Consider the following 25,454-nt stretch of genomic DNA (forward strand, 5'->3'; position numbering starts at 1 on the left):
TCGATTCACAGAGCTTTTATGTTTAAATCGGCATCTGATTATCGTTGCAATTAGCCGATTCGAGAATGCAAGACTATTTCAACAGCTAAAGCCCAGTACCTGATTCACACGGCGTGATCCAGACCTTAACCAGCGAGCGATCGAGTCGGAGCGCAACGCCCTCTCAGCAAGGTGATCTTCCGTTTACGCCATCGATTGATGGAATTGGAGACACAGATAACCGATGAAGTCGATCAAATTACATCCGATATGACTTTGAATAGAAGATTACTCTAAATACTAGAAGCAAAGCGGAAGACACGGACCAAGGTGAAAAAGAAGCGTTTTCGCTTTTATATCAACCATTAAGGTGCCGGTCTTGTTAGGTGCCACGGGCTAGCTCGGGGACAACATGGTGGCAAAGACTTTTGCTGAAACGACAGTGAGACGGATGCACAAGATAGAGATCATTTCGTATACGCTCGAGCAGGATTCAAACCTGCAGCGTATATTATCAACGTTATCCCTGTTCTTACTTCAATATGAGTGTATTCTAGTCATCAGCTGATACGATCGAGCTCTATAGGAATTGAGAACATGTTTCGTCTGGGTTGGAGTGCTGTAGGGCTGCTTTGCTTTACAGCATCGATGATTTGGTATACTGAATTTGTGTATTAGAAGTGCAGAGAAACAAAACGGCCTTTTAGACATGACTTACCAGCTTGGACGTAAGTACTCATAATTGTAAGCATATGGAGGAATCAGAAGAGAGAGCGGTGACGACACCAGCCCGTCGTTCTCAGCCAACCGACAATGCTCAGAACAAAATGCTGAGCCAGCTGTTTGTCTTTCACAATACAGGCAATACATATCTGCCCAGCCGAGGTCAGACGACATTTCTGAAGCTTATTTAGGTACGCTCACTGTGAAGTCCAAAAGAAAGGAGGAAAGGGGAGAAAATCCTCTTCGGGGAAGGATAAGGCGCACAGGCCGAAGCGTGTGAATATAAGACAGGAAGGCGCTGTTAGAGTCTGCAATGGTGATGATTGGCCGTCATAATTATATCATGTGATGTCATAGATGATAGGTCTAACATCATTCGGACATGATAGCGGAGCTAAACATGACTCGAGATGCTGATCCCTAGTATTAGTATGGCCATTTTATGTTCCTCATCAAGCTTCTTCACCTACATTGCGATTGTAAAAGCTGACCAACCTTAGTTCCGGGCAGATTTTGCAAGTTGCCAACGAATGCATCCAGAATTGCATATCTGGTCTTCTGTTTCTTTTCTTCGTCGATTTCCTAACCACAGGCTCGACGCTTGTTGGCGCAATGTCCACATCTTGGGCAGGCTACCGTCACGCTGGGTGTGTGGTCAGTTTTGAATCAGTGTATATATGAATAGGAAATGCGATGGATTGTTCAACCATGATCTTGAGTTTCCGACAGTTGTGACATGCTTCAGTGGGTCAGCACTTGTTGAGGTTTCGTCGATTGATCTCGGCATATTGCCTCGGCCCACGCGCTGGTTGTATCAAGCGTAGAATATGTTGTCACGTTGCAACAAATCACATAATCACAAAAAGCTCACAATCGGTGGTTAACTGCGACCAAGACTGTCGCTTTTCGTTAAACCATTAATGATGTGAATGGAGCACAGGAGCAACACTGTCACCGGATCCTTTGAGCCCACAGCAGTATCTGGACAGCTTACAGTGAGACAATGTGCAGCACATCAGGAGCAGCGAATATCAGTCACTGTCGGCTATTGCGCCACGAGAAGGTATATGTACTGCCGCTGAGCATCCTTGGGCGACCTAATGTACCGTGAGGGCAACCACCATATCCTGATGATTCAGGCGCTAGGAATCATCTCCATTCGCGAGGGTTGACTTAAATGCAGTTCATCTTGCGATGCTAGACTCTCGATCAGGAATTGCTCTGCGTTCTGATTATGGACATTATGCTGTGTCCTTTCTGACGTACATGAGTGTAAAATAGATAGGTTGCGGTAGGGCAGATGTAGACCCCAGAGTAGAGAGCTGCTGATGGTGCCGCCGGTCCAAAAGAGCAAAGCTAGCGGGCAGCAGCAGAATTAGAGCGAACGGGGACAACAACCAGACGCCGATATTGATGTGTCAATTATTGGGCGTGGCGCACTTGCTGGCCCACAAGAGGCACTTTGGGGTCCCTGGCCAAACAACCATTCTGGTCCGCACGAGCGTAGTGTGCCAATTCCGAACATAATTCAGAACCGGAAACAGCCCGAAACTCTTTGAGCTGATGCAGCAAAAAGGCAATACTGCATGTTACTGGATGATTCTGGTTCCGTTGGCCCTTAATGTGGTGCAGAATCGGAACCGTCGCGCAAGTGGCCGAAAGACGGGAATGGACGCTGGATAGATAGCTTCTGATACAGCCTATGACTGAGGACATCTCACACGTCCACATGGTAGATACTGTCTCTCGAGGAGGCCCGTAGTAAAGAAATTAACGAGTGTGGACGACCAGGCACGACCGCGAAAGCGCACTTCTACCGCCCCCAGCACTGGAAGCATTCGGTACGGAGCTCTCCAAGGCATCCAGCGCATCGCCCGCCAGCGAAGAGGGCTCGGGCTGAACGCCCTGCGCCAGTTATACGTGGCCTGTGTAAGCTCGGTGGCCGACTATGGATCCCTGCTCTGGTTCGGACGAAGAGGCTGCCAATCCCTGTGGGAACAGTACCAGAAGCTCCAAAACCAAGCACTGGCCACGATCACGGGAGCGTTCCCCAGGTCGCCGACCAAGGCACTGGAGGTCGAAGCTGCCCTCCTCCTGCCGGAATGCAGACACATGAAGCTCGCATACCAGTATACACTTCGCTTCATCAAGCTACCCCACAACCACCCCGTCAAGCAAGCCTTTTCCAACGGACCACGAAACCAACCCGCTCTAGGGAGCAACTACAATCACGGCCTTTCTCAACCCTCAACGTCCTACCTCACACAACTTCAGTCCCTCATTGTCTTGCTGAAGAGTCTCTCGAAGTCACAAAACATAGAGAGGACGGACCAATCTTGGTTCCCGCCATGGTATAGCCCGCTCCTGCGCCCGGTCATCCTCAGCGTGGGGAAAGAGGAGGCAGCGAAGAGACATCGTAAACTCCTCCGAACGATCCCGCAGCACGCAGCCATCATCTACACGGATGGCTCCTTCGACGCCCGAGGGAATCCAACGAGGTCTGCAGCGGGTCTCTGTTCCTTCGCCCCGCACACGAGTGCAGCCAAATGCTACTCCTGGAATCTAAGCTCCGGCCTTCGGATTGCGGATGCAGAGCTCATATGCATACACAAAGCCCTGCGAATTGCCCGATCATGGAACGCTCCCTGCTACATCTTTACCGACAGCCAGGTCGCGCTCCGCCAGACGCAAGGAACCAGCTATCTGGCCAGGCAAGTGAACAGCATCGCAGAATCTCTCCAACATCCTGTCCAGCTCCATTGGTGCCCGGCGCACTGTGGGATCCGAGGCAACGATATTGCCGACAAGCTAGCGAAGAAGGGGCTTCTGAGGCCACTCCCACGACACGATCGGCAAGATCAGCTCGTGTCCCTCAGCTGGCTGAAGAGCCAGATCCACCAAAAGGTGAAAGGAAGATGGAAGCAACTATGGGACCTCGAAGAAAAGAATGAAGACCATGGCCGGCGCGTTCACGGCCTGGGGAAGCAATACCGATTGCTAACCAGAAAGCCGCCGAAGTTTCCAATGAAGCCCTTTGACTACTCTGGATTTCCTCGGAGTGTCACGTCCGCGTATATCCAATTACGCACAGGCATCGGACACATAGCAACTTACTTACACCTCATAGGGAAAACTGACTCCGACGTCTGTAGGTATTGCGCCAGAACGAGGCAGACGACAACACATCTCCTACTCTACTGTCGGCACTTCAGCAGACAGCGAATGCAAATACGGAGGCAGCTTGTGGGGCTCCCTCTCACGACTAGCGTTCTTTTCACTACCATGCGTGGAAGGGGAGCTCTGCTCTCGTTCCTACGGGAAACAAAGCTTCCCTTTTGTTAACTACAACGAACAGGCTGTGCATGGACAGCAAGTTGAGCGATGGAATTTCTGGATTTGGACTCTCCTGGATTTAAAGGAGTAAGCCCTCATCAGGGCTAGGTTTGTCATAAGGTCTGTCATAGCTAGATAGCTGCATGCGGACAATAAACTTGATTTAAAAAAAAAGTGGACAGAATATGGTAGCTGATTGGGTCCAAATTTCGTAAAGTCTATCCAACTAGAATAACCTAGCCACTCGTGTGTTCCTCTTGCACGTTAAGAGATCTAAGCATCGGACAGGAAAGATACAAGCTTCAAACGTCAAGTAAACAACAACAGAGGAAAGAGGATGTCCGGGCTTACATGCAATGAATGACGAAGTCGCGATCGAACTGAGCCACGACACCAGAGATTTACATGCAGGCGGAAGATGCAGAGATGTACTTTAAAAATGGATGCAAAAGTGTGATGCTCGTCGGCTTTGGGGCACAGGCAGCGGGATCGTAAGCGCACAGATCGAAATCAGTCGCTACTTTGTACATGGAGGGTGTGATAGAAGGGTCAAACAATTAGGAAGGCGGTCAGAAGCATGAGGGAATAAGGAAGGCGGTCAGAAGCATAAGAGGATAGGGAAGGCGGTGAGCACTATGAGCGAAGATTGCAGGGTTGACTGCTCCTAGCATCATATCATAATTTGATGTGGAAGACTGCCCGAGAAAAAAAAAAGAAACATTGAATTCAGACTTCACAAAGTGTTAGGTTGGCGATGCACTCCGCGAATCACCGGGCGCCAGATAAGTCAATCAAAGCACTGTGTTCAGAGCTAGCGACGGGCTGCGTGCTATGCTATTGCAATTCTGATTGGGCTAGCTAGTCCCGTTCTCAGCAAAGGTCATATTCAAGTAATCTCGTATCCTCAACCAACACCCGCCCTTGACCCTCAATGTGACACCTTCAATCATCTTCGCCAAAGAAAGTAATCTATCTACAAGAGGATAGACGGCGGAAACTCAATGCCATGTCCGCGAGCCATGTGAGCTGTGAAATGTTCTGTCCCCCCAGAATAGCATTGCAATCATCATAAGGACAATCAAAAGATTCAGGCTGCTGAGCCAAATGTTGGCGACGAATATGCCTGGCCAGGCTATCTATCCGCCAAACCTTCTGACGTTGGGCGTTGCCCACCTCATGATCGGCCCATTTGCAAAAGGGGCAAAATAGCTTCGAGCGCGTGGCTGGGTGGCTGGGGCTTGTGCCTATCCTGCTGGACTCCATATCCCCGGGTGGAGTAGGTATCATAGGATTTCCGGGAGGCTTTGGTGCTCCCTTTCTGTCCCCAGATTTGGATTTCGCTTTCCGGCAAGGGCTCTCTCGTCGCTTCGAGAGCAGAGCTAGCGTATTAATAAGTCTTATACGTAGCTGATGTAGGCTGTCCCTGTTGGACACTTCGGCGGCCAGGGAAAACAAGCGAGCGGCTTCGGCACGCTCAGGCAGGTCATATTCAATAGACGGCGGAGCCAGCAGCGTGGATGGGCGGATACCATGGAGCTGCCTGGCAACCTCGTCCGAGTGGAATGTTTCGTGAAACTCCCTAATTGCGGTTTGAAACCGGTTGTGACGCAACTTCTTTGTCAAACTGTCAATCTCATTTTGAAGTACTTTCCGACGGCTATGCAGCTCCGGGATCTCAGCGTCCGGGGCGGCCTTGATACGATTGTTGATACCATCTCTTTCGGAGCGTAATTTGGCGAGCTGATGATCCTTATTGACTTCATACATCTGCTGATCGGTGAGCTTTGTCGGAGCGTGACTATTCCGGACGAGTCGGCCCATGAGATGCACGAAATCTGACTGCAGGTCGCCTCCAAACACAATAGCTTGTGTGTCTGCATCAATAAAGTGAGTCATGTAATATCGGGTGTAGGTTGACGAGTCTCCAAGTTTGTGCCCCATGGCCTTGTTCCTCTCTTCGGGGCTGAGCGCCTCTGCAGTGTGTCAGCAGCACATTCGTTTGAGCTTTGACGGAGGGTCTTACTGTGCAGTTTTTTGCCAGATCCACGTCGAATGTCGTAGAACTCCAACCTTTTGGCATATCCCAGAGCGATCCCAAGCCGGACTAGATGATCGCGAACTTTCTTATACTTAAGAGCCTTTGTGAGTGATATCTTGACGCCGTTAGCTAACTCCGCATCTCGGAAGATGGGGCGGTCTAGCCACTCCTCTTTCCACCGCAATTTAAGCCGATCGGACTCTGGCGGGACGACCAAATCGTAAATCCCCCCACAAATCCGAACTGGTTGAAGAATGCATCGTCTGCAAAGGCTAACGACAGCATGTGAAGGACTGGATCATGCAGTAGCGTGTCTTCCTCGTGGAACCCAAACTTCTTAGGATCACGCGAGCCTCCTGTCTTCTTAACATTCACAAAGTCCACGACTAACCCCAGGCGAGACCGCTTTCCCCCGTCACCAGGGGGAAAGAGCTGGAAGAGTACATCTCTGTAACGCAGATTCCCGATCAATGCCTCCGGCCTAGTAGAAGTTGCACCGGCGATGATAAGAATGGCCGCCAGCTGGACACGTAATCGTTCGTGGGCATACACCTCTTCGTCTGTGACCCAGTGGTGATGCAGGATCAAATCCAAGTCAGAAACATAAAGACCTGCCTTCTCCTTTTTTGACGTGTCCAGATCGAACATGGGCATAAGTTTAGCATGTACCCACTAAAGCTATGTTAGCAGTGACGGATAAATAAGGCAATAGCGATACGCTCACATTGTTGATATCATAAAGGATTCCACCGTCCATGTAACGTTTCGTCTCTCTTGCATAGAACATGCAGAGATTGTTCCAGTAGGTCATGATGGACGATTCTTTCTTGATCCCGCCTTTCGAGGACTTGACCCTCCAATGGAGATACCCCTTGAAGATAGCAGCATCGCAGGCTTCTAAGGTAGCTTTGGGTTCATAGAGCAAGAGGTCGCAGCCCAGCCGAGCTGCCTTTTCTTCATCCTTCATTTCCTTGCAGAACCTGAAGGAAGATGTCAGCTTATTATACGCATCCAAGGCGGGCCGATATAGCATACAGCTGCCATTTTTGGTTCTCAGTATCCACTACCCTGGTGGTCTTGGGGTCGTGGTTGGCCACGGTAGGGCCCTCGATTCGACATTGGTCGATGAACTGCTGCAAGAGGTTGCGTTCATCAGCATCGCCTTCGCCCGAGGCATAGCCAGAGTCGGGCAGAGAAGCTGCGCTGCGGTCCAAGTCCGAGTCTGACCCCGCACGATCCTCCTCGAGCTCGTCATCACTGTATGTGCCTGAACCGAGGGAGCATATCGATCCCGAGCGGGAGTCTGTAGGTCTCGGTATCGTAGTAGACATTACCGCCCTGTTGACGGTTCTTGTATTGCGCTGGTATCCCCGCGGACCTCGTCGAGTGCTGTCAGATGAAACCCCGTTGGCCTGTGGGTGGTCGGGCACATTGAAATCATCGTCAACCTGTCGGGGTATTGGGGAGTTGGCATCGTTTCCTTCGGCGGACCGGGCTTTGTTGCTGGCTCGAGCATTTCGGCGCACACCTTTCCGCTGTCTCGCCCGTCTGGGCACGTCGGAGAATCGAGGCGGCATGCGACACGCTGGAGAGTATTGAAGGCTTCAAGGGCGAAGGGCAGGGGGCGGAGGTACGGCTCAGTCCCAGAAACTAGATCGGAGGAAGAAGAGTAACTATGGGTAGCGGGTGTGTGTAAGCGTGTGAAGGAGGCAACGAGGAGGAGGGGGCTCGAGAGTGTTGGACCTAGGGAGAAGGGAAAGGTGAGAGACAAAGCAGCACCCTAAGTAGGGAGGGGCGCAAGCGACTATTCAAATACATGTTGACGAGTGCACAGAGAGCCGGAAATAGATGCTACATCGAGGGGAGAAAGTATTGGAATGAACCAAGGCAGCGAGCGTCGCAAAAGGTGAGCAGAAGAGGGAGCCAAGCTAGGGGGGTCAAGACAGAAATGGCCAACGGTCGGAGGCGGCGTGAGTCTATGAAAGAGCCGAAGAACAGGGGGTTACCAAAAGCCTGGTCAGGAAGGCGGTCAGAGTGTGATGTTCAGCCGCGCATTTCTACTACAGGATGCTATCAAGTAAATGTTCCACGACTTGGAGGGCACGTGGGAACAATCCTGTGGCAATGTCGCAGATAGGCCGCCTGTCCTCAACGAACGGCTCACTACACAGGAGTGGAAGGTAGTAGGCATCCTCCAGAAACTCCTTCAGCCCTTCAAGATCGTGTCGAAACAGCTACAAGGCCGCGGCATTGTCTCGTCTGCGAGATCAACGTGCGGTGGGCTCACAGAGTACTTCCCTGCAATCGAGAATCTCTTGGATCACCTCGAACTTGCCATGGGTGGAGAGATTGTCGAGGATGTTGTTGGCGACGATCGCAGAAAGATGCTGGCAATGGTCCCCATCTTCGACGGGTTGGACACTGCGACGATCCGACTGATAAAAGTATACCTTCGGTTGGCTTGGTCAAAGCTGGATAGCTACTACCAGCGGATGACCTCTTTGGCTTATTACGCAGCCGTAATCTTGCATCCCTGTCGTAAGATGGCACATCTTGAATTGCTCTGGAAAGAACTCCCAAGCCGGCAGTCTACCCAGTGGGTAGACGATGTTCTACAAAGGATGAGGAAAATGTGGGAAGACATCTACGCAAATCGGTAAGTGGTTTAGTGATAATTTAGTAGCGCGGTGAACTGATTCGTCCCAGGGAGTTGCCGCAGCGTGAGAACGTCCAAAGAGAGGAGGAGAGAGACCTCGATTTTGTTACGTCGAGGGCTATCTTTTTACAGAAACGTAAACAAGGGCAGACAGAATACCCTCATGTCGGAGCCCGAAACACAGCAAAAAAGGCGTAATAACGCCCGAGTCACTAGGCATCAAGCGCCAGTGGTAGACCCGATTGTGGAAGACGAACTCACACGATATCTTGCAGAGTCTGTTTGTACTCTACCTGTCTACGTGACGGACCCTATACGCTGGTGGCGCGAGGTCGGCGTGCTACAGTACCCTCGCCTTTCGTACATGGCCACTGACATGTTGACAATCCCCTCGTCTACGGCTGAAACTGAACGGCAGTTTAATAGGACCAATCGGATCATCACGCCGCTGAGGTTGAGATTGAGGAGGCAGGCAGTAGGGTGGGCGCAGAGTATTGCATCGTGGAGTACTGCCGGCATATATACGCCGCAAATTCCATTACATTTATTGAATGGTGATGAATGGGAGGGACTTGTTCGTGACACAATATTTGATGGACTTGATTTATAGTAGTATGGAGATGGTGGTAATTAGGGATGGAGAACGGGATCGAAAAGGGGGTATCTGAACACCATGTATATCATCTCGACACTAGTCTCAGTCATTTTATGAGCCTCAAATCTACCGAATTCGGTAGATAGTGGGGCTACGGACTAACTCCTCCGTAAAACAGGGGCAGCCGCTGCAGCCGACGGATCCGTCGGATCCGCTGATTTCAGGTGTAAATCCGCCCGTCGGCTGGCTGAAGAGTGAAATATTTTGCCCGCCCTGCGGGCGGATGTGTGGTCCTAGTTTCATCGGCTCCGGGCGGCTGTTTTCCAGCGGATCCGCCCGATGACGAACCCTGCTTCTCAGTCTATCGATGCTGGATTCAACAAAATCAATAGACTCTATTGCGCTCGCAGCAAGGAACGCCGTCTACCTACCACCATTTCCAGCCTTGAAAGACTAGATGCCCATCTAAACCCATATGGGAACTACACCTCCTATGATATCTGCCATTCCAATCGTATCGGCAAGTGACAATAGAATAATTTGTGATTTCTCACTCCGCCAGATCGTGTACGACCTTAGCCGATGCTAAGTCCATAAAGCGATTGATAGCGTATTTGTGAGCAAAAAGCCACACCTGAATATGCTCAGCAAAGTACTCCATAAGCCTTTCTACAGCCTTCTTTGGCAAAATCGCTGGCGCGGCTGCTGTAATGTATTTGGCTGTGAAGTCTGATATGGTACGTTTTCTGGCCTGAAAGAGCTCACAGTCACAAGGTGCCACCAATCTTGCGTTTCTTGCCAACATGCCCTTCAACATTATGGGCGTAGCTTAAGGTAGCAGTATCAGCAGCTTGGCCGCATAAAACCAGAGAATATGAAAAAATTGCGCTTTTCGCTCTCTTCTGTTATGGGCGGCACGTTGATATTGGATCTCTTCTGATCTGTAGCAACAGTCGTCGCACAAGTGCAATCTCTCGTGCAGGTGAACTCGAGGAATCGTAGGAATGCGCCGTTATTTAAGTCTAAAAAGTAAAAAGGACAAGTTTATTCATTTATGAGTTGAAACAAGAAAAATATGAACCGTGAACGAAAAACGCATGTCTCTTTCCTCGAACCTAGAGTAACTAGAGTATCTCCACAGACGCCTCAAGTCTTTTCGCTTTTGTCTCTCAAAACATGATAAAACCAGCCTCTTTCAATGACATCCCAGAGGCGGCATTGAACTTCCCTGCACGTGAAACGAGAAGGATAGAAGGCTCTGGGGTTGTTGCTGCTGCGCTTCTGTGGGGCCGCCGCCGTCGGTCCACAACACATAGAGATGCTGGAGCGTGTCCAGCGCTTCCTTGGCGGAGCAGTTGGACTGCATCATGTCCGTCAGGTCGCTAATGCCCTGGCAGAGGGCGTCGGTAACATCCGGGGCGAGTTCAGAACGCGATATCTTGCCTTGAGCAGCCAGCCTGCCGACAGCGCGAGCCAGGTCTTGGAGGTTGAGCGGGACGGTCGCGATCACGTGCTGGACGTCGTCGGTGAGCATGGCTGACTGTGCAGTAGCAGTCGTGGCCGAGCTTTCGTTTCCCTTGACGGTGGCAATTGTGAGATGCATGGTAGTAGATAGTAGAGTGAGGTAGGGCAAGAACGACGGCGATCGCTGAAGACCGTAGAGCTGGGAATACGAGCGTACCAATCTCCTGACGGCGTCCGTGGCCTCGGTACAGACGTCTCGCGGTATGACAGGTGATTTATCGATGCGCAATCGAATGAATGGGCGGAACAGAAGCAGAAGGGCACTGTGATAATAGATGTGGACAAGGAATACCGGTGGTGTGAAATTGGTCCCCAACCGGAGTGCTTCTGGGATATTGCCATACCAGTCAAGATACTGGTTATACGTGTACAGGAGCATGGAGCTTGTGACGGGATGATTTGGCGTTTGTGTAAGATACGCGGCATTATGGGCCAACTGGCTGATCTCGCAAAAGCACCTAAACACAGACTGCGTGTTGGACACCTGCTGAAAAGGATGTTGCATAGGATTGGCATCTGCTTAGGCGGGTCAGTAGTACGCTCATAGCAAACCCCAAAAGTTATCGTCTGGGTTACCTTCGGTTGGATATGGGGCCCACGGGGACGCCTCAATATCGAGATGCATGGGCGGTCTGGGAGGGAGCAGAGGTGCACGTGAGGTCAGCGGCAACAAGCCCATCACCAACGCCCATGTGTTGTTCAGGGTAAATGCCCCCAGAATGTGGTAGTTGATACAGCCACGTGCCCCTCCTCGCCGCCGTGACCGACCTTGTTCAGGCCCATTTCGACAGCCAACCGCATACTCTGTCCGGCGTAATACCGGCTTTCTGCGTTCCTGCCATACCTCAGCTCCCGCAGCGACAAAACCCCTAAGGCTTGTATGTTGACCAGGCTGTATTGAGTGCTGGCCTGGGCGGTGAGTCTAAGTGATTCTGTGAAAAAATGGTCGCTCAAAATACGTAAATCATCTGGATTACGGTCGCTCCCGGCCTTGGAGGAAAGCAGGCACCCGAGGGCAAGTATCGCATTAACCAGCCCGGCAGAGCAGTATTTCTGCCTTCCGCTCAGGAAGTCGGCAAGGAAGTACTCTTTGTGTATTGTAGCAAATATCGGATACTCCCAGCAGAAGTACAAGGCAAGCAAGTGCTGTACTAGATTCATGTCTTGCGTTACGCTGGTCCACGTCCTAGGGGTCATTTCGGACATTTGCAGAGGAGTAGACATGTGATCCATGAAGTTCTGATCTGCCGCCCCGCTAAAAATTTGCTGGGAGAGTATCCGAGGGCTGACTCTGAAGTACGATGCCATATTCGCAGTCCATATCAATACCTCTGGAGGAAAGTCGGTCCCAGTCGATTGGCTCTGCTTCTTGTTACCGGTTGAGGGTAAGTTTTGCTGATCGGACTTTTCATCGCCGCTTGATCCTGACGCCTTGTCGGGGAACCATTCAGAAACAGAGGGAAGGACTGTACCTGAATTCTGCGGAGCTCGTGGTTCGGGGAGTGGGACCCCGGTGTTGACAGCGTCGGATGCAGCACCCTCTTTCGGGGGCACTGCATGTTCCAGCCATTGCGATATCGCATCGACACCCTGGCCAGCATCCACCCTGGCGAGCACTTCCTCCTTGTATTGTAATTTCGAAAGAGCCGATATGACGGATTCGTTGTGGTAGAGCCGGCGTCGTAGCAGGTCGATTTCGTTCCGACGGCTGTCTACCTCAGAAAGCGCCTCGCCAGATCTAACTGGCGTAACCAAACCCGCTATTTCTTCTTCCGGGACATCCTGTAGGCTCAGGAGGAACCCTTCGATGACTTTTAGCTCGTACTTATTGCTTGAATCTTCTGGAAAGCTGACGGCTTGTCGCAAGCGCCGGACGATGGTTTTAGCGTCTCCCTCACATTCGCCGTTAAGTACGTCGAAGATACACCGGCAGCTGGCCTGTCGGAGACCACGTATCCGGATATCATCACTATCCGGGTAGACACATTTTATGTTTTTCCTCAGGCAAGACTGGCAACTGGGTCGCTGTCCATCACACTGGCCCATCCCATGTTAGCGGAATTAATCGCACACATGTTTCATGCTTAGTGTCCAGCTACCTTGGTCTTCTTCTGGCGGCAGGTCGAACAGGCGACTGACGTAAGCTTCTGTCTGTTGGTCTTCGCGGATGGAGTTTTCATCGGCTCGCTAGCGCTGTCCCCCGGATGCGCCTCTTTGGGGAGTAGCAGTCGTAGCGGATTCATATCGAAGCTCAAATGCATGTAAATCAACTACAATTCGACTTGCGATTCGGTGTGACACTTCCTTAGATGTCGAAGTTAAGCGGGGTTTAGTTGTGGAGATGGACACATTATATATATACCTGGTAGGGGCAATGAGTGGGCCTTGGATGCCTACTATGGCGGCCAGCCACAAAAAAAAAAGGGCAGCTCTTGTGCTGATACGCTATGTTGAACTTCCTGATCCTTGATGTACGGCAACTCAGGTACTGAAGCACCATCCATGCGACAGTTTCTCGTCACTGGCATCCACAACGTAGCATGCTGCGAACACTACAACCTATAAGTTAGTAATTTACGCATGTGCCCCCTGTCTGTGTTTGGATGGAGCAGCTTCCGAAACGAATTGCAGCGCTAACGTCAAATCGGGCCCCATAATGACGGCCTGTCCCGCGTGGCGGGTCTTAACCAGCCGAAAGCTTAGAGGAAAAGATTTAATTTCTGCAGGCATGCCTGACGTGGCAGCACGCAGTGGTTCTCGGCTCGAAATTCTACTGTTTCGAGTAATAATCGGCCATGACAGCTAGTTTATTAAGCAGATCAAGGCTGAGAAGCTGGGGCATCTTCCGGCTTCGACCGTGGATGATGTTCATGAAGATAAGCATAGCAGCAGTATCCCATTCAGATGCCGCTGTTGTGTAGGATTTGCTTTCTTCCCAGGGGTCCTGCAGCATCTTCTTGAAGTATGTGGAAGCCAATATTAAGTACCTCGAGGAGGCCTGCATGCAAACTTCAACGTATTTCTTATCGTTGGTAGTATTATCGTCGAATGCGGGAACTGGAGTGCCTTCGGATGGGGTGGTTCCTGTAAGTGGAGACGTATACTCGGCAGTGGATTCAGAGGGCAAAGGGTCGATAGAGGAAAGTTCTATGATCTCAGGGTGGGTGGGGGGCCCGCTAGGTGAAGGAGTATGCATAATACCAGGATCGTCTAGATTGAAGAACAATTCGTTACTCGACCTCTTCTTAAGCTTTTTTCCTTGTTTGCTAGGCGTCTTGGCCAGAGCTGAGGCGCCTATTGACCTCCATGTCCATGGCACATCGTCCTCCCACTCATCACGCCTTGGAGGCAGGCCCGGGTCATAGCCAGGAGTTCCGAATGCTTCCAGCGCTGGGGGCGATAGAAGTGCGCTTTCGCGGTCGTGCCTGGTCGTCCACACTCGTCAAATTCTTTACTACGGCCTTTCGAGTGACAGTATCTAAGATGTGGACATTTGAGATTTCCTCAGAGTCCGCTTGCCACGCAATAGTTACTGCAATACTGATCATACGGCCCATACGACTATGACTCTTGCCGTCTTCTTCGTGGTAGGTTTTGGCAGGCACGGCTGGCAGGAGTCCTGATTCCATGTCTGGACTTCGCCGACAACTCGCATTCCACCGCCCCCAATGTGTATGTAGTCCTTTAGTAGCTGCCGAAAGGCTTCAGTAGCTCTTTGGGCTAGTTTCGGCCCGTTCACGACAGGCAGCCGAAACGCATCTTGTTGTCCCAGGTATTCAAATAGTAGCATGCGCTTGTTGTACCCCAAATCCTCAATGCAGCTCTTCTGGTTCGTACCTATCAGTAACAGAAGAAACCAACTCAGTTATTTGCACACGTTTCTGATCATGCTACCTGAAGCTACTTCCGGCCTATTGTCTTCGTACCTCAAGGTACAGTCGTCAAAAGAGACCGGTGCAGTACAGTGCGACTTACACGCAGCTCAGCTTGCGAAGTAGGATATTTCGTGAGTAGGAAGTGCTACTTCGTAGCCGTTCTTGGGTATCTTAGCAATCTCTGCATTTGGATCATGGGCATCGTGTGTGCACTCTTTCTGATATGCCTTTCTGACGTACAAAGACCTCAGGATGCAGAGCTGCTGATGGCGCCGCCGGCCCAAATGAGCAAAGCCAGCGAACAGCAGCGCCGATATTGTTGTGTTCCATTCTTGGCCGAGGCACACTTGTTCCTCTTCAGCCGTTTTGACGAAAAGTTCTTGCGCAGTCCACTCTACGCTAATGATGGTGCTTCTAGTGGACCTGGCCCGCTAGTCGTGCTATTGCTACTCTTCCGACGCTGCAGTCCAACAGTAGGGCCAACAGAACTCAGGACCGGAAACAGTCTGTGAGAGTCTTCGAGCTGATGCAGCAGAAAGACAGTACTGTATGTTACTGGATGATTCTGGTCCCCTTCGGAATCGGCGCACTACATCGAACACGGTACTGTACAGTTCCAGACTACGGTCGCGAAACAGAAAATTATTTCGGCCTCCCGCGCCGCTTTTCTCTCCTGGGCTGTTTCCGGTCCTGGCTTCCATAGTTGCCCGCACCTGTCGGCGTACTATTGGAGTGCAGAGCCGGAAGAGTAGCAATGGCGCACTAGTGCGACTAGCGGGTCAGGTCCCTTGAACACACTATCGTTAGTGTGGCGCCGTTTCGCGACCCCGCGCCTTCAGGGCCAACTGCCCAATCTTCCTGCTGCGCAAGAACTTCTCAAGACACGCCGAAGAGAAGTTGGCCCGGGATCCTCTCGCCAACTTGGGTTCGGGACCGGAACAGCAGCTCCCCTGGCGGCGTTCGCCCAACTCGAGCTCATCATGCCATCCCCATTTGACACCCGCAAGCCAAGCGTGGCTATATCTACCGTTCCGCGGGACGCTATTGTAGCTCTATGGACACTCCACGGATATACCCCAAGAGGGTCCAGCAAGTGGCCCGAACCGTATTAGTAGCTAGGCCTCCGCCATGGCCCACACCAAGGCGCAGAAAGACAAGGTCCGCAAGAGCGGCTTGTCGCTGCAGAACAAGACATGAGGCCTCGGGCGGTTCTGCGATATCTGTTAGATGGAAGGTATCGGTACCTTGGAGGCCGATGATCCGACCAGGACCCACTAAGGGAAATATGTACTGGGACAACCGCGTTGTACCGCAGACAGAGGGTTCAACCAGATACAACCAATCACGCGTCTGACAATATCTTCAGCGCGCTCGTGTACTGGAACCCGACGCACGAGCGGTGGGACACGGCGATGCACGTCCTGCGCGGGCAGCAGGTGCCGGACCTCAACAGGATTGTCTGTCCCCATCCCCCAGCTACCGTTCCGTCGAGTGATCCAACACCGTTGCTGACAGCCGCAGTTTCGCCAATCAGTCGCCTGCCATGCGAGACCGAGCCACGGTCGAGCGACACGATCGAGCCGCCATGCCGAAGCCGTCGATTTCGAGGCCCAGCCAGCCGCCAGTGACGACGCGAACGCCGGTGTCGATGTGGATAGCGATGCGGATGCCGAGTACGAAATCGACTCCGAATATATTGCAGCAGCTCCTGTTGGCGCGGCGGAGTCTCTGTCTGTCTACGACATCATCCCCGACGAGGACGGCAGTGCTATCGTTCTCAACAGTCCCACGAGGCAGGGGGGTTCGAGGCAGCTGTCCACAACAAACGCCGCAAAGTGAGCATGGTTCTCGTCTATTGTCTGCATGTTACTAAGCATGCTGCAGGCGCCCGAGGTTCCCGATAGGCAGTGGAACGGCAACCCGCTCGCACGAGTGCGGCGTCAAACCCAGGCACGATAGTTCATTGCAGGGGGAAATCGGATGCGACCCTATGTATAATGCGCAACGCCTGCTACGCCTCATTGTATAATCCTCAACATCCTAGCTACGACTTCACTCCATGTAAGTCACAGGTCCTATCGCTAGTTTCCCCGTCCATAATCTCCAGACGAACCGCTGAGGACTTGACTGCCGTAATCCAGCCTCTGTCTCTTCGGCGTACTTCCGGGCAGAGGCGTCCTCATGGAAAACCCAGATTGTTTCGGCCCAGTTGGACTAATTTTGTCTATAAGTGTTGCGACCTTCTCCTCTACCTGTGCAAGCTTCATTCTTTGGGCTTCAATCCTCGGGCCATACGCCGTGTAGTTCTGGTCAACCAGTCGACAAATCTGGTCCCAGAGTGGCTTAGTCCATATGTTACTGAGTTGGGTGCTGACCACACCCACCTCCAAGCTCAAACGCTCGAGTCGGCCGGTCTGGTCAACGAGCTCGTGTCGAAAGCCCTCTAGCCTCGTATTGCAAGGTTCCGTTACCTCCTTCCTAACATGCTCGGCGACAAGCAAGGGGAGCCTATCCTCTACGGCCTTGAAGCGTGTATCAAGTTGGTCATTCGTGATTGAACCAGTATGATTCTGTGCTTGGGCCTGGTTCCCAGCTTGTGAGGCCTGCTCGTTTGAGCACCGATCGTTTCTGGACTCAACCTGCTCCATCCTTCCGTCCAGGTTATCCAGTCGTTTAGCTGTTTCCTCCATCTGCGTCCTTAAGAGCGCCTGTACATGGTCAACCAGTTTGTTCATGTTCCCCTTCATGGTGTTCCGCAACTGGTCGATTTCTTCTCTTTTCTTGCGGTCACCATGCTGGAGTGAGGTGATCTCTTTGCGGAGGCTATCGTCCGGAACCGGCGGGGTTGGTTCTTGTACAAGTCGGTCCCCCTGTCTTTGCAACTTCTTCATCTCGTTCTGTAGATGCTCGATATCGCTGTTATGCTTGGGAAACTCGGAGGCAATCCTGCTTCCTTCCCAAACATCTAACATTTCGATCACTGTATCAGCATCTAGTCCACCAAATCGTCGCTCTAGCTTGCCCGTGCTGCAAAGCACGGCGTTGAGATCCTGCCTTATCTGCGTAACGGTTGCTATCTCACCGATCACAGCTTGGAGCTTCTCGTGCATGTCGTCGATATGGAAATATGGCGGTTTTGCAGAGTTAAGTGCATCGAGCTGGTCCTTATGCTTCTGTATCTGCTTCTTAAGCTCGGCTAGGTCCGTGCAGTATTCGTCCTTGGCGTCCTCCACGTTAGGTGCAGATGCTTTAGTTGAAATAGCAGTGCGGATGGCAGTGATCATAGAATCGACATTTGCCTCGCGTTGTGTAGCTTTCCGACTTACCTGGGAAACGCTGTCCTCCAAGGCGGTGACTTCAGCCCGGAGCTGCTCATCGCTGCTTTGTAGTTGCCGAATCTGAGCCTCCAAAGCTACGTGACTCGACAGCAATTCCGCAGTCGATCCAACATTCTTCTGGCCGACCACTTGAATTGTGTTTAAGGCTTCATCTCTGCTGGATTGCAGTTCCTTGATCTTCTCCTCTGCCTCGATACGTGCCGAGTCGAGTACTTTGATTTCTTTTTGAGCTAGTGTGAGACGTTTCTCTAGACCGGCAGTTCTCGTAGCAAGCCTCTCCTCCATGTTTTTCTCCAGAGCAGCTACCTTTCCAGCAAAACTATGCTCCATTTTCTTCTCTAAAGCCGCAACCTTAGCATCGAACTTTACTTCCATTTCCTTCCCGAAAGCGGACAATATAGACGGGCCAATAGCTTGCGCGTTAGGCGTGTCGGACGACATTTGCGATGTGTAATGGATGGCTGTCGCAATACTCTCGAGATATTCATTGTATTGCTCATCGAACGACCTGAAGCGTCGATTAATGTCTTCCCACTCTTTCTTGTCGTAACCATGTAGCCGCTGTAGATATTCGAGAATGGAGCTGTTGTCGTTCCGATTATCGGCGATGTTCTCCGTGGTTCGCTTCCTCTCTTCTATCTCCCTTTCCTTTCTATCTCGCTCGACTGAGACAATCGTGCGCTTTCGTACTACGTCTTCCCATCTCCCAACTTGCTCCAGAACAGGCTGAACTTTTGGGTTTTTAGCTTTCAATTCCGGCGCGGCCTGCGCATGGGGTTGTGAACTCGAGGCAGTTGTTGAGCTTGGGACTATTTAATTGTGTATTGTCAGCCAGATTCAACACAATAGTAATTGATTGTGTTGTCTTCGAATATTTTGGGCACTTACTCGTTACCGACGCTCTAAAAGACGGCGCACCGCTACCACGACTGATTAAAGGCGAATTCGTTGTCTGCAAAGAAGGTATACGCGGACCTGTTGGAATGTTTGTGTTCAATTGCAACTCGAGGTTCTCCGTTGGCTTGGGTCGATTTCCCTCCTTGTCGCGAGACCGATCACGGTCATGTTGATAGTTGCGAGGATCTGTGGCACGACGGCTCAAGCTGCTCCTGTCACCGATTCCACGGCCAGGGTCGCGATCACGGTCTGGATGTCGGTAGGGTTCATATCCGCTGCGCCGCCGGTCATCTGAGAACCCCAGCTGCTTGATCGGGTAGGAAGGAGGCATTGTCGCACAGTCGTAGCCGCTCGTAGCCGCTCGCAGCGGATATATTAGTATCTCGGGATGGTTGGATCGTGCCACGGCCCGGGAAAAGCGTGGTGCAATACGGAAAATCGAAACACGCGGCAAGCTGTAGTGACTTAGAAGAAGTAGGGTTTAGGCAGTTACTGCAGTTAGTCTTACCCGCATTGCCAGCAGCCCAAACACGCGGTTGTGGAGTTTTAAGATGTGGATAAACACAATTCGGATCGTCGTAGTGCAAAGATGAGGTAGGTGGGTAGGAAGCGCGTTAGATTGATGATGGGTCGCGGCGATGAATTGATACAGGTTGCTTTGGGTACATTAAAGATTGGCCATTGTGTTCACCGAGACGGACCCCTAGCTACGTTACATTGGGCTTGCAACTGGAGCTGACCCGAAATTCAACTAGAACCGGCGGGGTAACTAAATTACCTAGAAGGGACAGACTCCGCCGACCAATAGGTGGGTTTTGTTTGTTTTATTATTTTACGTCTGGAGGGTTGCGCTAGTCAGCTGTGACTCCGAGCCTCCTGGGGGATGAGGACGTGCCGCGCTAATCTAACTATTCTATCTCTACGTATACAAGAAAGGAAGATTATCCGACAGAATCGGTTGGGCTGTTGCCATTTTCAGCGCAGCTTTCTCCCCTCGCAGCGCTCGGCCTTCCCAACACCACGTACCAGCGCATCACGGACATCCGCGATAACGAAGCCGGGCATCTACGCTCCGGTTTTAGCCTGGAAGAAAGAAATGGAACTGGTGCACATGGAGTTGCTTGCGTGCGGGGCGGCAATTTAATCACTGCTGACAGATGGCGGCCTGTCGCATCGTTGCCAGCTGAATGCGACGCCTGATTTTTCTTCCCTTTCCAGCTCACTCTCCATCGGCATTTCATCAAACACTGCGGCCTTCCTACTCATTTGCCTTCGATCAGCCCTTCGTCACTCGACAGATCCGAAGGGCCGCGGCGGCGTTTGACCTGTTCGCGATCTTCTTCGTCCTTGTGCAACACTCTCTGTTTAAGAGACTCGCAATGTCAGGGACTGGAGGGGCCACTTCGTGTTGATTTGGTCAACGAGGCAATTCAGCAATTGGAATACTGCACGCCGACGCCCAACTCGACGATGACACTAAGAAATCCTCCAAAGAATTATGCGCATACATCAAAGGCCAGAATTGGGGATTAGAGACACGAGAGCAAGAGCAGAAACGACGACAGTACTTGCCTTATTCGGCGAAATCCACGACAGTAACTGGAGCTTAACAATGTAGGCGCTGTGCGCCGTGGCAGGCTCTTCTAATGCAATGTTACAAGAATATGCACCTGAATTTATACTGTGCAATACCGAGTGATTGTCATTTCGTGAAAAAATCCCGTACCTCGGAACAGCTGGACCGCATCGTCTACTGCGGTATCGCGTGCGAGTGCTTGACGGCGCATTAGTAATGAAGGCAGAGAGGCTGGCCATAGTCAGTATCGCTACATCGTAATATTTGTTCTGACTTTGGCTCTGAATATAACGTACCGAGGGATGTCTCGGCGGGCTTTTCTGCTGGCCCGTTGCTGTTCGGGTGCAGTAGTAATAAATACGCTGGCGCGAGATCTCGGCCAATGAGATCTGTGAGCTGCTCTGTGTGGTGTTTCTCTCGTACGGTGTACGACGTCGTCGCGAGAGAGAGGGTAGCGTTCGTCGACGGAGTTTTGGTGGCCCAAATTCTTCTAGGTCCGTTGTGTCGCTTTGAGATTGAGCAGACACTGTAGTTGTGGGGTTATTCATATTCGCCCTTCGTCCTTCAACTTTGTCACATGAACTAAGAACGAGCCATGACCAACCAGCTCAGCCCCCTCCCCTTTGATTGAGAAATTGATTGGCGGGTCGCTTTCTTCCTGCAATTGTATTCTTCCTTCTTTCCTGGTCCGTGGGCGGCGTTTTCTCTTTCTGCCTGGAGCTGGATCTTGACGCTGATGCCCGGCAATCTGAAATAACCTTTACACTTTGACCCGCACGCGAACGTCAACGTCCACAAACTTTGGATTGTATTGACGCTGTATATCCTCTTAGCCCTGTTCGGTGCTTCGTGGCACACGTCTGATCCTTTTTATCTCATCTTGTCACACCACCGAGACATTAACGCGACTGCACTACGAGACGAAGGCGGAGATGGAGGCAAACGATGGATCTTGCCATTGGGAACTTCTGGACAACATCGTTCGCCCCGTACCTCGAGATACGCCAACAGCGGATTCTTCGAAGTATGTTTCAGAAACATTAAAGCGCAGGGCTGATGGGGACAACAGCCCTTATGCGAAAAGGCAACGCAGTACCGAATCGGCGTTTGCAACACGGGCGTCCGTTATTAAAACGACTATGTACGCAGATATTCGTAAAAGCGCTGTCGACCGCAACGAGTGGGATACAATCATCGAGTGGCCCGAGAAATCCAAACAGTTCTGGGTCTGTTTTTGCGAGGAACATAAAACCCACTTCAAACAGAAGGCAGACCTTGCTGCAGCGAAGCACCTCGCTGGCAAATTACATGGGTATCCTAACCGAGACAGGAGACCGGCCATGATTGCGCTGGGATATTACATCACCGACTGCACGGGTGAACTCCGCAAGCTGCACAACGCAGAGGTCAACAAGAAGTATGCAACAGGATATATTCCCCGCAACGATTACAAACGAGAGGCTAATGGAACGGGCCATATCAAATCTTCCCTGCGAAAACAGAGTCAATCAGTCGTAACGCCCTGTTCACAAAGCCCCATTACCCACCCGAAGACCTCGCATATATACTACGCTAAATACGAAGAGCAATATTGGGCTGTCGTGATTCTTGGCTGGGATAGGCTTCCGGACGGATGCAGACATTCGACACTGGGCGCATCGGAACTCATCAGGCACGATCCGCCTAGTTGCTATAACTTTGACGGCTACAAAACGATCATTGGATGGAAACCGAACTACGGTGACGGTTCAAAGTTCGTTTGGAAAAGAGAGTTTCCGGTCATGTACTTTGACCAAGAGAGGAATTATGGTTGGGTACCAGCACGGGACTTATTTAAATTCGATCTTCATCGAGATGACGCCCCGAAGGAGAGGAACTATCCTGAAGCATCATTTCATGACGCTAGAGATTGGGTCGCCCAAAGGTATGGATTCAAGACCTGGCAGGCGCTCAGCCGGGATAGCAAAGGTCTTCGCCCTGGTATCCCGACCAATCTGGAGTCAAACCCGTGGGATACCATGCGGATTGGCCCTCGAGACGATGCGCTCCAATCCAAAGAGGATAGGGGAAGGGAAACAGGACGTGATACAAACTCTCCAGAAAAGGCGGCTTCGACTCGTATCAACAAGTCCCCCTTGCGCCTCACGTCTTTTGAGGAGACACTCAAGCAGCAGTCGTCACACCTATGGGCGCCGCAGAGGACATCATTAAAATCCGACATCAAACCCCAGGACAGCCCGAAAGCACATCCTATTACGATGGCCCGTACCCTTGAAAATCCCGTGATCATGAGTTCCACTCTGACCTCAAATCAGGCACCAGGGCGTCCGATGCCAACAGCCTATGATCCGGATCCTCCGGCAGCAGCAGTATGTGAAGCCACGGCTCCCCTGCTAACTGCACCGCAACTAGCACCTGCGTTGCCAGCAGCGCCGGTAATAGTACCCCCAATATCAGCCCCATCTCCACAAATACCGACTCCCCTGGCCCCAACTTCACATGCGCCAGTGGCAGCTTTCAGAGGTAGCGAAGCTTCGCCCTCGGACACTTATGAGATTTCGGCATACGAACGTCGGATAAGTGAAGATGGTCAAGTTCGAAGTCAACTTGTATGGCAAAGGAGTAGTCGAAGTAAGCCTTGCGTTAAACTGGTTATCAGCGCCGACCGACAAACAGCATGGGCACAAGGCGGCCCTTTTGAGCTCAGGATTGACCCGCTGGACTGTCAGCAAGTGAGACTCCAGACACCTTTCGGGCAAGATGGACATATCAATGAGCACGGAATAGGCTACGTGACTCTCTCTCAAACGTCGGGCGACGCTATCAAGATGACATTTGACCGCAGTGATGATAGGGACGGAACCATGGGTAGCTGGCGTGCACGTCGGTTTGCTCGTTGGCTGTGGGAGCAGAATCCAAAGATGAAACCTTGATTTGGATTTATTGCTTCAGAGATGCAAATGATACCCCTGGCTCGCAGCGGCTTGATTAGGTTACGGTTTTTGGCCAGTTGCTATGAGTGGGTATCGAGTGTTAGTGATTAGACCAGTTTCTGAGGTCAATACAACTTCTTTACCAATGTTTAACCCTCCAGCATTCCCACCATCTTCTTTGCCATGGTGTCCCGCTGCAATTTGCGCCTGTGGTCCTTGTAGTAGCCTGGCACGCGCCCCGCCGCATTCTGCACAGATCTTCTTGGACGGCCTGCCTGCGACAGCTTTACACCGTTTCCCACCATTCTGGGAGGGCACTGCCGTGGTTGTATCATAATTGGCGCCAAGGGCCTTATAGCCGCCACCCGGCTGTTCCAACGTACAGCTCTCTGCAGCGACGCATTCATCGCGCCGTGGTCGGGGTATCTTGTGGGTGCTGGCCAAGCACCTGCATTCGTCGCGGCGGTTGGTGCAGTGTTCGTCGTGGAGCTGGGCTCGGTGCGGCCGGGCTGCCGTTCCACTGTCGGTTGGGAACCTGGAGTGCCTGCTGTATGATGAGCGTCGACGGTCAGTCGAGTATGTAGTCAATAGACGAGAATCATGCTTACCTTGCGGCCTTCGCGGCGAAGGCAGCTGCCTCGGACCCTTCTGTCTCATGGGACTGTGGGGAATGACAGTACCGCCATCCTCGTCGGGGATGACGTCGTAGACAGACAGAGGCTCGGCCGTGGCAGCGGGAACTGCTGCAACATACTCGGGGTCGGTTTCGTACTCGGCATCCGCGTCGCTGTCTATGCCAGCAACGGCATTCGCGTCGTCGCTGGCGTCCGCCTGGGCCTCGAAATGGATGGCTTCGACTCGGCGGCTCGATCGTGTCGCTTGGCCGTGGCTCGGTCTCGCGTGACACGCGGCTGATCGTCGCAACCGCGGCTGTCAGTAATAGAGCTGGGTACACTCGACGGAACGGTAACCGTGACATGGGGACGGACAATCCTGTTGAAGTCCGGCACGCGCTGCCCGCGTGGGACGTGCATCGCCGTCTCCATCCGCTCGTGCGTCGGGTTCCAGTACGCAAGCGCGCTGAAGACATCGCAGAACCGCCCGAGGTCTTTTGTCTTGTTCTGCAGCGACAAGCCGCTCTTGCGAACCTTGTCTTTCTGCGCCTTGGTATGGACCATGACGGAGGCCTAGCTACTAATACGGTTCGGGTAACTTGCTGGACTCTCTTGGAGCATATTCCGGGTGTCCATGGAGCTTCAATAGCGTCCCGCGTAACGGTAGATATACTGTAGTCACGCTTGGCTTGCGGGTGTCAAATGGGGATGACATGATGAGCTCGAGTTGGGCGAACGTCGCCAATGCAGCTGCTGATCCGGTTCCGAGCCCATGTTGGCGAGAGGACCCCGAGCCAACTTCTCTTCGGCGTGTCTTGAGGAGAAGTTCTTGCGTAAGCAGGAAGATTGGACAGTTGGCCCTGAAGGCGCGGGGTCGCGAAACGGCGCCACACTAACGATAGTGTGTTCAGGGAACCTGACCCGCTAGTCGCACTAATGCGCCATTGCTACTTCCGACTCTGCACCCCAATAGTACGCCAACAGGTGCGGGCAACGATGGAAGCCAGGACCGGAAACAGCCTAGGAGACTATTCGAAGCTCGACGGAATGCAGCAGAAAGAAAGCAGCCGCTGGACTATACTGGCTCCAAGGTAACCTGCCTCCCTGCGCCGGAACAGTACAAACGGAGCGGTGGGAACATCAGGCTCTGGGTCCATTTGAAATCGGCACACTTCGGGAAGGTACAATAAGAGACTACGGTCCCGCGGACCAGAATGGCAGTTTCGGCCTCCAGTATCCTTTCTGCAACTACTCGGTGGGAAGTGGAGAGACCCCGAGGTGGCTTGTGTGAGCCAACACAAGTACGCCACGACCAACAACGGGACGCGGCAGTATCCAGCCCGGTTCCGTCCCCATTCGCTCTACATCTGCTG

The 25,454-nt window shown here is 52.1% G+C and overlaps 7 protein-coding genes across 7 annotated transcripts; 2 read left to right on the forward strand and 5 right to left on the reverse strand.

Annotated features, from left to right (window-relative positions):
• Positions 1–5,004: 5,004 nt before the first annotated feature.
• On the reverse strand, positions 5,005–7,650 carry PG998_002998 (uncharacterized protein; the record flags this gene model as incomplete). Its single annotated transcript, XM_066869816.1, has 5 exons — positions 5,005–6,008; positions 6,059–6,188; positions 6,308–6,745; positions 6,798–7,053; positions 7,109–7,650. 5 exons carry the CDS (start codon positions 7,648–7,650, stop codon positions 5,005–5,007), a joined length of 2,370 nt encoding a protein of 789 aa, XP_066733566.1.
• Positions 7,651–8,140: 490 nt separating this feature from the next.
• Positions 8,141–9,454, forward strand: PG998_002999 (uncharacterized protein; the record flags this gene model as incomplete). The annotated part of the gene is made up of 3 exons (XM_066869817.1): positions 8,141–8,150; positions 8,207–8,729; positions 8,780–9,454. 3 exons carry the CDS (start codon positions 8,141–8,143, stop codon positions 8,925–8,927), a joined length of 681 nt encoding a protein of 226 aa, XP_066733567.1. The 3' UTR covers positions 8,928–9,454.
• A 1,065-nt stretch (positions 9,455–10,519) lies between these two features.
• Positions 10,520–13,091, reverse strand: PG998_003000 (uncharacterized protein; the record flags this gene model as incomplete). Its single annotated transcript, XM_066869818.1, has 4 exons — positions 10,520–11,364; positions 11,425–11,757; positions 11,808–12,817; positions 12,988–13,091. 4 exons carry the CDS (start codon positions 13,089–13,091, stop codon positions 10,520–10,522), a joined length of 2,292 nt encoding a protein of 763 aa, XP_066733568.1.
• A 527-nt stretch (positions 13,092–13,618) lies between these two features.
• Positions 13,619–14,044, reverse strand: PG998_003001 (uncharacterized protein; the record flags this gene model as incomplete). The annotated part of the gene is made up of 1 exon (XM_066869819.1): positions 13,619–14,044. The coding sequence occupies one exon, from the start codon at positions 14,042–14,044 to the stop codon at positions 13,619–13,621; it is 426 nt and encodes a 141-aa protein (XP_066733569.1).
• Positions 14,045–16,804: 2,760 nt separating this feature from the next.
• On the reverse strand, positions 16,805–19,289 carry PG998_003002 (uncharacterized protein; the record flags this gene model as incomplete). The annotated part of the gene is made up of 2 exons (XM_066869820.1): positions 16,805–18,870; positions 18,950–19,289. 2 exons carry the CDS (start codon positions 19,287–19,289, stop codon positions 16,805–16,807), a joined length of 2,406 nt encoding a protein of 801 aa, XP_066733570.1.
• A 1,178-nt stretch (positions 19,290–20,467) lies between these two features.
• Positions 20,468–21,082, reverse strand: PG998_003003 (uncharacterized protein; the record flags this gene model as incomplete). The annotated part of the gene is made up of 4 exons (XM_066869821.1): positions 20,468–20,601; positions 20,685–20,765; positions 20,831–20,868; positions 20,958–21,082. The coding sequence occupies 4 exons, from the start codon at positions 21,080–21,082 to the stop codon at positions 20,468–20,470; spliced, it is 378 nt and encodes a 125-aa protein (XP_066733571.1).
• Positions 21,083–21,673: 591 nt separating this feature from the next.
• Positions 21,674–23,467, forward strand: PG998_003004 (uncharacterized protein; the record flags this gene model as incomplete). The annotated part of the gene is made up of 1 exon (XM_066869822.1): positions 21,674–23,467. One exon carries the CDS (start codon positions 21,674–21,676, stop codon positions 23,465–23,467), a length of 1,794 nt encoding a protein of 597 aa, XP_066733572.1.
• Between the last annotated feature and the right edge of the window lie 1,987 nt (positions 23,468–25,454).

The sequence above is a fragment of the Apiospora kogelbergensis genome (assembly GCF_038363985.1).
Source record: "Apiospora kogelbergensis strain CBS 113332 chromosome Unknown utg000002l_segment0_segment0, whole genome shotgun sequence".
Classification (NCBI taxonomy): Eukaryota; Fungi; Ascomycota; class Sordariomycetes; order Amphisphaeriales; family Apiosporaceae; genus Apiospora; species Apiospora kogelbergensis.